Below are 12,200 nucleotides of genomic sequence, written 5' to 3'. Positions count from 1 at the left end.
CGCTTTGGTCTTATGACGGCACTGTGTCAGGATGTAGCTTCTGCACATCCTTACCCCACCATGAAGTAGATTCAGACAGGTAGACTTTATATCAAAAAAGGACCTTGTTTTGGCAGTTGTTGGGTTTTGAGAAATTACTTTTCTGCTTTTCCACCCTGAGCATGTAGTCAAGGATCACAACATCCCGCAGACTTCAATCAGTTATTTCTCTTTGCACTGACTGATGGCTTTAAAAATGACATTAATACAGTGCTGGGTTTCTCATATAGCTCTCTGTACCATACACATGTAGTATCAGGGATTTCTGGTTGTCACTGGAAACTCTCTGAGGACTGAATTTCTGAGCTGTAGGTTTGCTTTGTAAAACATTTATCCTACAAAAATAGTCAGGACATTTACACACTATTCACTGTAGATCACTGATATTCATTTTAATAAGTGACTCATGTTTGTAGATCAACAGGGACATAAAATGCTAAAGTTATACAATACAGTGATAAACTGGACCCTGAGAAATGTGTTCACTGGTAATATACTTCAATTACCCTGTAATCTCTATGCAACTTTAGTGTTTGCCACTTACATTACAATACAAAAATGTATTTCTATACTGAAAATATTTAAAAGAAATGCCATCTCAAGGCTACAGATGTTACTGTTTTGTAAGCATTTCTGAATGTCATTAATTTTGAGCTTTTAAGCATTATCTGTGTGGGGTATTTTATCAGAATTTGCAAAAATTGGTAGAGTTTATTTTATACTGGTACCTGGCCTGTCAAAGTAAACCATGAATGCTAAATAAAGCTTGTGAAGCACAACAATGATCCAAAGCCCGCCAGCAAGTCCATCACTGAATTGCTGAAAACAAATACAACAAAAACCTTATGTTTGGAATGGTCAAAGTCTTGTCCTAAATTTAACTGAGATGTTGTTTCATGACCTTTGACAGCCCACTCATGCTCAGAAACCCTCCACTCTGTCTGAATTAAAAACAACTCTGCAAAGAGTTGTGTAAGCCAAAAGTACACCATAGCAATCTAAAAGACTCATTGCCAATTATTACACACACTTAATACCAGTTGTTGCCACCAAGGGTGGCCTAATGTCTATCCTACCTCTCTAATCATTGGGTTTGGGGTGCTTCTGATAGTTTTTTTCTTTTAATTAATAGAAACCTAAATTGTAAACCACCTTTTGTACTTACTCAGGTTATCGTGGTCTAACATTATAATTTGTTTGATGATCTGAAACATTTTGGTTTGACAAAAAAGCAAAAACAGGAGAAAACTCTAAGGGGGCAATTACCTTTTCATGGCACTGTGATCATCTTATCAGGACTATGTACTTAATTGAAAAACTCAATTCAATTAAATTGTAATTATATAGCGCTAATTTACATGTCATCTCAAGGCGCTTCACAAAGGGTTTGGAATGGTGCGGGGTTATTGGGGGGGTTAGAATAAACTACTAGTATTAAACGAGTATTAAAAATCTATTACTTCTTTATGCCGTCTAGGTCTGGCAGTGTGGAGGGAGCATGGAGGTCCTGCCGTGTGCCAGAGTCGCCCATATCGAGCGCACCAAGAAACCCTACAACAACGACATAGACTACTATGCTAAACGCAATGCCCTGAGAGCTGCTGAGGTTTGGATGGATGAATACAAATCCCACGTCTACATGGCCTGGAACATTCCCATGAATGTAAGCCTTTTTTCAGTGTTGGCTACTCTATGCTTTAATCCTTAAGCTGCCTTTTGCCACCCTTTCTCCTTACATCTCACTTGTTCATTCAAACCTGCAAGCCAGGTAATACATTAAATCGATAGAATTTCAAAATTCAGATTTCATCCTGCCTGACCTTCACACAGGCAATAGTCCAAGGGAGAAAAAAGTTGAATCTAAGACCATTCAGACAAGATGAGCACTATGTAAAAGAAACAACCCTCACGTCAGTTTAGCGTAATTGCTTTCAGGAGTGATTTGAGATGGGCTGCAAACTAATAAAACAGCTGCTTTAATAGTGGAGAGTTTAATATTGAATTCTAATTTTGTCCTTTGGCACTGAGAAGGAGATGATTATAAATGAAGGACAGCTAAGACCACAAAATGCTCCCTAAAAAAACCTGTTGACGTTCTTGAGAATTTTAATAGGCAGCTACTGCTGATTACTACTATAAATACTCTCCTAAAATAAACCCTTATAAAAGCAGAACCCACCTCAGCAAGTTCCAGCAGGAGAAGGTGGACGTACTGTGGGGGGAGAAGGTGGCATGTGACAAACTAGCCATTCCCAAACACAGTGGTGTGGCGCGTTATTACCCCAGCTGTCCTGTGGTGTGGAGTTATTTTGTGTACAGTAAAGACCTAATGCTACGATTATTTCATCAAACCCCCTCCAAAGCCACCAATACACACTCAGAGACTCTTGTTATTTTCTAAGGTGCCTGCTGAGAGCACAATTACTCTGAATGGAGAAGACTTTATGATTCACCACAGTGGGCCGCCCCGAGTCCAAATACCAAACAGCAACTCAGCAAAGCTGCATGTGTGTGTTGGTGCTCTGGTAGCAAAGAAATAAGTGGATATTTCTAACTGGAATTAAATATTGACACATGTTGGAGGTAGGTTTCATAGCTGTCAATAGAAAAGCCTTTGTCAGAGAACAGCATCTGGTAACAGCTTTGTGTGTTTCTGTGGAATTAATCTCTATGGGATGACCAGTACTCTTCTGATATGATCACTGTATATCGTAACTGTATCTATACACAATGCATTTATTACCATATGTGTCCAGATTTATGCTGGACTATATGTGCACATATTGATATGCATAGCATGTGTGTGAGTGTCAGAATTAGGCTTGAGGCATTTCAGCTATTAGACCTTCGCGCAATCAATTCGGAGACCATCCTCCATAATGCTATCTTGTCGTGAGCGCTCATAATCAAGCAGCTGATTAGAATTTGCTAAGTACAGATCATGTCTAATGGAGGAACAATGAAGGTCCCACATGACAAGTGCATCTATCCATCTCTTACCTAAATGCTAATAGTGTCTTCTCAACACTATATAATTCGTGCATCTTCCTTTCCTGCTGAAGTCTCGGCTATACTGTGTGTTGTGCCTGCTATATTTCTGCCTTTCTTTGTCTTTGTTTTTAAACCACGTTAACAGAACCCTGGGGTTGATTTTGGGGATGTCTCGGAGCGTATGGCCTTAAGGAAAAGGATGCAGTGTCAGAGCTTTCGCTGGTACCTAGAGCACGTCTACCCAGAGATGCGGATCTACAACAACACAATCACATATGGAGAGGTGAGATAAGTGCTTGCCAAAGGGATTTCAGGAAATCAACGAAACGTTAATTTAACCACACCATTAGCTGTACTTCTATTACAGGTGAAATAATAGATTGAAGCTGATTTTAAAGAGGATGCTAAAGTAAAGGTGGATAATTTGATTCAACAAATGATCAATAATAAAAATGAGCTCTTAAAGATCTTTTCTGTTAGCAGCTTTTCGTAATAATCCTTTTAAAGTAAGATCTCCCAAAAAAACATGTCTAAAGCTAGTTTCCACACTGACTGAAAAATAAAGCGAGACTGAAATGTCCAGTCAGTATTGAAAAGAAGTAGAACGCTGCTAATATTTATTATATTTAAAAACACAAAATACTGGAAAATTATCTCTCTGGTCCTTAAACCGAATGCTAATATCACTGAAAAAGCATGGAAAAAACTATATAGATGGTGGATCTTTTATGAAATTATCTTTAAATTATTGACAAAGGATTTGCTGTTTGATGTCCAAACTTTAAAGAATCAACTTTTTCCTTAGATAAAATATGTTGGATCTGATTATGATAAAGAATAAGCTCTGATCAATTTACTACTTTGCTAGTGCTGAGTACCTTTTGCCTTCAGAACTGCCGTACTTCTTTGTGGCATGGATTCAACATGGTATACGGAACATTGTTTTGAGATTTTGGTGGATATTGACTTGATAGTATAATGCAATTGATGCAGATTTGTTGACTGAACATCCCGTTCCACCACATCACAAAGGTGCTCTATTAGATAAATTAGATTTGATTTTTGCGGAGGCCACTGGTGTACAGTGAACTATGTTCAAGAAACCAATTTGAGATTATTTGAGCTTTGTGACATCATGCATATTTGTGTAGAAAGAAGCAAAAAAATGGGTTGAAATTGAGAAACATTTTTACAGGAGTGGGACCCAGAGTGGTCTCCCGCTGCTGTATCCTATCTGCCTCAATGTTCAAATTGTTGTGTATGTTTCCACATAGTTTGGTTGTAATGACTGGTGTTCAGAACTGTTTCAAATTTTCTATTTGATTCCCAGGGATATTCACCACTGCTTGTATCGCCTTAGTTACAAACCAGTACAGTGTAACTGCTTGCTGTCTAAACCCAGATTACATCAACTTTTCAAACAACTTCTTTCATTCTGTCTGCCAAGTAATAAATTCAGTGTTGACCAGTAGGATGCTAATGGTAAAGGCTGTACTTCAGATGCATGTTTGCTGAGGCTAAATGTCCACTTGGCAAACATTTTCAGTGGGTATATTTGTCTAATATGAAAGTTTATAGATCAGAAAAATTCAAGGGTCACAAAAAAACAAAAATTCAAGAAATCTGTATGGGGCTAAATACTTTTTTCCGCGCATTGCATATCTGAATTGAGTTAGGCTAATTTACAGAAAAGCCTGGCTTGTTATGATTCTGGCCTGTCTGCCTGCTCTGCTCTCACTCATGCAATCAACTCATCTGCTTCACCTGTTTGCTGCTGCGCAATCACCATTATGTCACACACCTGTGGAGCTGCAGTTATATACAGCCCTCTGACAGGCAGACGGTGCCAGATTTTTGAAAACAGTTTGTGATTAGTTATCCAGCGTTCCTTCCTGCCTGATCTCGTTCTCTGACCTTGCCTTGCTTCACGGATTATTCCCTCCTGCATGCCCCTTGTCTGACGGATTGGATTCTAGATTTCGACTCTGTTTTCTGCCTCTGGTTTCATGCCTCTGCCTGCTCCTCGTCTGATGCCTCTAGCCCTGGAACGCGACCCAATTTCTGTCCATGGATTTACACCTCAGCCTAACCATTGGTTTATTCAGCATAGCCTGCCTGGCTCTCAAGTCTGCCTGGAATTATTGTCAAGAGGACAGTCACTGCTCTGTGTTCTTGCCACAGCTTCAGCTGATTCCCCTGAGGATTTGGATCAGTCGGCAATCCGACTTCAGTCTGTTGGACTCTTCCACATAAACTATCTGGATAACATCCTCTTCTGGATTCTGAACCTTATTCCCAGACTGAGAAGGTTAGTGGCTTTATCTAACTCTTCTCAAGTTCTGAGTTTTATTCAGCCACTAACTCGCCTCTCTGTCCTTAGTGATTCGTGGAAGCTGACTGTTTGTTACCTATGTGCTGACCCTGCCTTCCTGAATAAACCTTTTAACTTAATACTTTGTGTCTGGCTGAATTTGGGTCCTCTGTCTCTGGTTGTAATATGGCTAGCAGCTTTAATAAAAGGAATTTGTAAGTTTCACTGCTAGCATACATAGCTGCCATCTTGCCAGTAATTGGGATTGCACTTTAGGAACATTTCTTTAGCATGTTAATCAAAGGTCCCTGTTTGCCGAACCAGGAAGTCTTACTGCCATTAGATTGCAGAACTAAGCGCATAATATGAACCTTACAGACCAAATTTCTTGTCCATCTCTCATATGATAGACAGGGACCGTGACTTGACAATATCAGGTTCATGGTAAGTTTCAGCTTTAGCAGAGCAACATCACAAAATTTGATGATTTCCCTATAATGAGTTTTAATTAAACACTTATTAGTTTTCCATTCCAGCTTGATTGTCTTGTGCCTGCCTAAACTCTCGGCACCGTGGGGGAAGAGAAGTTTTGATGGCAGGTTGAAGGATTGGGCACACTACTGAGTCAGACATTGTTTGCAGACTTACTGAAAAGCAAAAATCTTTAATTCATTACCATTTGAATATGGGAAAACTCTGGAAAATCAGTAGGCCCTGCATGTCAGCAGACATCAGAATTACCTTTTTATATTCAAGGTTCTGGAGATTTATACCTCTGTTTCCTCCACCTCCTGTTTTTGCTCCAGTATCCAGCTAATGGATTTCACAGAGTGACATCTACTGAAGTGGCACTATTTCAGATCTGTCGACAAGCTGGGAAGCGGTTACCTTGCGAAGTCACACAGCAGCTGCAGCAGACATGTGTCCCATCTGTCACTAAGCATCAGCACTGCACTGCACTCAGCCTTGCTTACCAGCCCGACCGAGTGGAACCTTCCCCGACAACAGCACATGATAGATATGTCACAACCTGGAAATGAAGCCATACACATTCAAATCACAGAGACCTCAAGCCCATACTAAATGCACACCATCATCTACCCTGGAGGAGAGAGGGAGACAGAACTGAGGCTGGTCACTGCATGATAACATCCTATCATGGCGTGGCCTTCAGGATGATTTGAAGCTTTGTGACAGCTGTGTGAATAAGCTGTTGTGGACCTACAGGAGGCACTACAACATGCACACAGGGATGACATGTCTAATTAAACGTGCAACACAAAAATAGACAGTGGACTGTTTCTCAACAGCATATCAATATGTACAGAGTGCATGGTTATTTCTGCTGCAGACTAAATTAGAAAATACATTGATTCAACCATGGCTACTGAAGAATATTTTTACTTAAATGCTGTTCGTAAGTTTTCTTTTTAATGTTTTCCACCCTAGCAGGATTTTTGTGACATGTTCTCACTTGCATCTGTTAGCTAAAGTAATAGTGTGCATAGAGTTTACAAAACATTTTCCAAACTATCAGTCAAAAGATACAATGTATACCATAGCACAGTAAAGGTAGTACTGAAGGAGCAGCGGGAATATTTGGCAAATGCCCATGACAACACAGCTTATATTTTGTTCATGCCTGGACTGTTTGGTCTAAGGAGCAAAAAGGCAAGACAGTAGGCCTGGCTAATATCTCTAAAAAAAACTCTTGACAGAATCTATTATTTTCTGATGAAACCAAAATTCAACTTTGGGCCACAATTTCACAAATTTGGCACAAGAAAAAAACTTCCCAGCATGAGCATTCACAAAACAACATCACACCCACAGCAAAACATGGTGCTGACAGTATCATGCTTGGGGTAACCTCTGATGGAAGTAAAAATTTTTCCAAGGTGAATGAAATTATAAACAGTTTAAAATACAAGGCAGTTTCTTCCAAAAGGCCTTTATATACACTGCTCAAAAAAATAAAGGGAACACTTAACACAATATAACTCCAAGTAAATCAAACTTATGTGAAATCAAACTGTCCACTTAGGAAGCAACACTGATTGACAATTAATTTCACATGCTGTTGTGCAAATGGAATAGACAACAGGGGGAAATCTTTGGCAATTAGCAAGACACACTCAATAAAGGAGTGGTTCTGCAGGTGGGGACCACAGACCACTTCTCAGTACCTATGCTTTCCGGCTGATGTTTTGGTCACTTTTGAATGTTGGTGGTGCTTTCACACTTGTGGTAGCATGAGACAGACTCTACAACCCACACAAGTGGCTCAAGTAGTGCAGCTCATCCAGGATGGCACATCAATGGGAGTTGTGGCAAGAAGGTTTGCTGTGTCTGTCAGCGTAGTGTCCAGAGCCTGGAGGCGCTACCAGGAGATGTGGAGGAGGCCGTAGGAGGGCAACAACCCAGCAGCAGGACCGCTACCTCTGCCTTTGTGCAAGGAGTAACAGGAGGAGCACTGCCAGAGCCCTGCAAAATGACCTCCAGCAGGCCACAAATGTGCATGTGTCTGCACAAACGGTTAGAAATGACTCCATGAGGATGGTATGAGGGCCCGATGTCCACAAATGGGACAGCCCCAACACCGTGCAGGACGCTTGGCATTTGCCAGAGAACACCAGGATTGGCAAATTCAACACTGGTGCCCTGTGCTCTTCACAGATTAAAGCAGGTTAACACTGAGCACATGTGACAGACGTGACAGAGTCTGGAGACACCGTGGAGAGTGATATGCAGCCTGCAACATCCTTCAGCATGACTGGTTTGGCAGTGGGTCAGTAATGGTATGGGGTGGCATTTCTTTCTTCCATGTGCTCGCCAGAGGTAGCCTGACTGCCATTAGGTACCGAGATGAGATCTTCAGACCCCTTGTGAGACCATATTTCCTACTGCAGTTGGCCCTGGGTTCCTCCTAATGCAGGACAATGCTAGACCTCATGTGGCTGGAGTGTGTCAGCAGTTCCTGCAAGATGAAGACATTGAAGCTATGGACTGGCCCGCCTGTTCCCCAGGCCTGAATCGGATTGAGCACATCTGGGACATCATGTCTCGCTCCATCCACCAATGTCACGTTGCACCACAGACTGTCAAGGAATTGGCGGATGCTTTAGTCCAGGTCAGGGAGGAGATCCCTCAGGAGACCATCCGCCGTCTCATCAGGAGCATGCCCAGTCGTTGTAGGGAGGTCATACAGGCACATGGAGGCCACACACAATACTGAGCCTCATTTTGACTTGTTTTAAGGACATTACATCAAAATGGGATCAGCCTGATTTGCATTTTAATTTTGTGTCTGACTCCAAATCCAGGCCTCTATTGGTTAATAAATTTGATTTCCATTGATGATTTCTGTGTGATTTTGTTGTCAGCACATTCAACATTGTACAGAACAAAGTATTCAATGAGAATATTTCATTCATTCAGATCTAGGCTGTGTTATTTGAGTGTCCCCTTTATTGTTTTGAGCAGTGTATAAACTTCATCAGAGGAAACCGAGTTAGCCTAACTTTTTTCTTAAGTTTTATAGCCCAGGAAGAGCTCAGAACTAAATCTGTCTGGAGTTGGAGAACATTTGAAAGTCAGAGTGGGCTAATTTTGCCAAGTCAAGAGGTGGAATAGACCTACTAAAGAATAGTCAAAGCTGAAATTAAATCAAAGGCGCTTTAACCAAGGATCATAATCAATAATGGTGTGCACATTCACGCAAACAAGTTATTGCACAATAGATAGATAGATAGATAGATAGATAGATAGATAGATAGATAGATAGATAGATAGATAGATAGATAGATAGATAGATAGATAGATAGATAGATAGATAGATAGATAGATAGATAGATAGATAGATAGATAGATAGATAGATAGATAGATAGATAGATAGATAGATAGATAGATAGATAGATAGATAGATAGATAGATAGATTCCTGTTAAAAGTCTAGAAAATGTCTTACCTGCATTACATAGCTCTACTAGCATCCTTAATTAATATGAATCCAGATTTGTTGCTCCTAGAGTCTGAAGCTAACATCACAGTGGTTCATGGAAGTGCTATGCTGGTTCATGGAAGTGCTATGCTATAAACCTTTAAACTATCCAAAGATTTGCATTTGATTCACAAACCAGTAATTATATTTACAGGAAATTGAGTAAAGAGGCAATGTTTCAGTCAAAAACATCATTGATTGTGCACCATCTCTAATTTCCATTTCCCATGTAAAAAAAACATCCGCTTGTGAGTAAATAATGCCCTATGAATACATGAAAACCGTTTAAAAAGCCTTCTCTTAAACTGCTATGATACTTTTGAGATTGAAGTTGTTTTAAGATGGCATAGGTCCTCTTAGACTAGCCCTTAGTTTTAGCCTCTGGGACAAACTGACTTGGATACTTAATAAAGTTATGTATTGCCGGTAACATATTACTTGCTTTTATCCTTTTATCAGAACTTTACTTTTAGTGTGACCAGGGTAAACAAACCTAAAACCCTAGCAATCATATTTTGATATTCACAGCAGTAACTATAATGGGATGTTTACGTTATTAACTAGAATTTATGGTTTTATACCTTTTTTTCTTCATTTTCATTCCTCTGATGTTATACCTAATTCTAAGTGTGTTGCTAAATGTGTGTCGAGCTTTTTAGTGTAGTAATGTTGGTTAAAACACTTGTCTGCCCAAAAAAAGTCAAACGTTCCGCTGAAAGATGCAGAATGACACTAATTTGGCAAGAACTATAATGAGATTTTTCAATATAGCTTTGAAGGGTTATCACTTGGCTGAGTCTTTTCACGTTCTATGTCCTTCAATTCCTTATTAAAGAAAACAAATCTTAATTTGTGCATCCTTCAAAACACCCTCTGTGTTTTTCTTTCAGGTGAGAAACAGTAAAGCCAGTGGTTACTGCCTCGACCAAGGCTCTGAGGACGATGACAAAGCCATCCTCTACCCCTGCCACGGCATGTCCTCCCAGGTCAGGCCAAATTTCCTATATCAGCTGTTTGTGTGTGTAAAATTCATAACTTTTTTCTAAACAGTCATTCATAAGTTCATCGTGCAATTGTTCAAAAAGTTTTTCTTTCTAATTTTAGATTTAGTAGTCCCCATAAGAATGTATAAATACTCTCCTCTACATGCTCTATGGAGAGCAAAATCAAATTTAATATTATAAGTGGTGGCAAGAGGGAAATGTGCATCTTACCAATTCTCTTTTTAGACAAGCCTAGACTCCCACACAAACATTTGTTGAAGCTTTTACTTCATGAAAGAGATTTTCTTTTGTAACAAGTAATCCGGAAGTTAAGAATAAAATAAGTACAGTGGTGTATGCAGAACACACATATGTGGAATTACTTGGTTTTAAATTCCTGAACATCTCTGTTATTTTATTCCTGTTTGGGCTTAACACTGCACAGGCATCACCTAATTCTATGTGCTTAAGTATGCCAAAGAGTATTGGTGCTAAATCATGCCTTGATGCAGCCGAGGTTGTCAGAATACTTTTCCCCTGCTGAGAGGTAAAACCTTCCCTCAGCTCTGATCTGACAAATGCTAAAGGTGTCCTTAAATCCTTCACATGCAATGCACATACTGTGCAACCTGAGAAAGCATCATCGCAATAGCAAGTTAGTATAGGCTACCCGGTAATTGCTTTTTTGCAGTAAAATATTATTGATATGCTGTAATATTTTTAGGTGTTTCATTTAAAAGTTTACTGTTAGAGAAGTTCTGCCAATTCATAGTTTTTGAAAACTGCCAATGAACATGTATTATTCAGTGAATAATGCATTTTCCCCCTGCCCTATTAGTGTTCAGTTGCTCAGTTTAAAATGCTACAAAAACAGGCAGAGGTTTGATGTATTACATGTTTTATAATATTCTCCAAGAAACTTACATAAACTATAACCCTTAATCAAGACCCTCATTTAGATGTGCACCGACCAGTGTCACAAGCTGATTTTTTATTTTTGAAAGCAGACTCCAAGAGGATGCTTGCTGGACATGTGGACGCAAAGTTCAGTTTTTATGACAGCATAGTGCTCTTCAGGGAAATGTCTGTTTTATCGGTGACAAACTGCTCCAAGAAACAGTGGCAAAATTGCGAAATGTCACTGCCACTCTGCACCACACTGACAGGTTCACTTCTTCGTCCCTAGTTTGCTTTAATGGCCTTATACAGGTCCTTCTCAAAATATTAGCATATTGTGATAAAGTTCATTATTTTCCATAATGTAATGATAAAAATGTAACATTCATATATTTTAGATTCATTGCACACTAACTGAAATATTTCAGGTCTTTTATTGTCTTAATACGGATGATTTTGGCATACAGCTCATGAAAACCCAAAATTCCTATCTCACAAAATTAGCATATCATTAACAGGGTCTCTAAACGAGCTATGAACCTAATCATCGGAATCAACGAGTTAACTCTATGCACCTGCAAAAGATTCCTGAGGCCTTTAAAACTCCCAGCCTGGTTCATCACTCAAAACCCCAATCATTGGTAAGACTGCCGACCTGACTGCTGTCCAGAAGGCCACTATTGACACCCTCAAGCAAGAGGGTAAGACACAGAAAGAAATTTCTGAACGAATAGGCTGTTCCCAGAGTGCTGTATCAAGGCACCTCAGTGGGAAGTCTGTGGGAAGGAAAAAGTGTGGCAGAAAACGCTGCACAACGAGAAGAGGTGACCGGACCCTGAGGAAGTTTGTGGAGAAGCGCCGATTCCAGACCTTGGGGGACCTGCGGAAGCAGTGGACTGAGTCTGGAGTAGAAACATCCAGAGCCACCGTGCACAGGCGTGTGCAGGAAATGGGCTACAGGTGCCGCATTCCCCAGGTC

At 40.0% G+C, this 12,200-nt stretch overlaps 1 protein-coding gene and 1 long non-coding RNA gene across 3 annotated transcripts in view; both read left to right on the top strand.

Annotated features, from left to right (window-relative positions):
- galnt9 (polypeptide N-acetylgalactosaminyltransferase 9) overlaps window positions 1-12,200 on the top strand; it is a 173,367-nt gene that overhangs the window by 149,562 nt on the left and 11,605 nt on the right. The window contains exons 7-9 of the mRNA XM_047380147.1: window positions 1,517-1,702; window positions 3,176-3,313; window positions 10,232-10,327. Of these exons, the coding sequence (XP_047236103.1) occupies window positions 1,517-1,702; window positions 3,176-3,313; window positions 10,232-10,327 (420 nt within the window). The remainder of the gene's footprint in view (window positions 1-1,516; window positions 1,703-3,175; window positions 3,314-10,231; window positions 10,328-12,200) is intronic.
- Window positions 4,772-6,719, top strand: LOC124877128. Of its 2 annotated transcripts, none has more exons than XR_007040444.1 (2): window positions 4,772-5,338; window positions 6,148-6,719. It is a non-coding gene; the product is annotated as an uncharacterized LOC124877128 (long non-coding RNA). The 2 variants fall into 2 exon arrangements; XR_007040443.1 differs by having other exon boundaries at window positions 5,411-6,719.

The sequence above is a fragment of the Girardinichthys multiradiatus genome, chromosome 12 (genome assembly GCF_021462225.1).
Source record: "Girardinichthys multiradiatus isolate DD_20200921_A chromosome 12, DD_fGirMul_XY1, whole genome shotgun sequence".
Lineage (NCBI taxonomy): Eukaryota > Metazoa > Chordata > Actinopteri > Cyprinodontiformes > Goodeidae > Girardinichthys > Girardinichthys multiradiatus.
The sequence above is the reverse complement of the archived record's forward strand: the minus strand, read 5'-3'. Positions and strand labels throughout refer to the sequence as shown.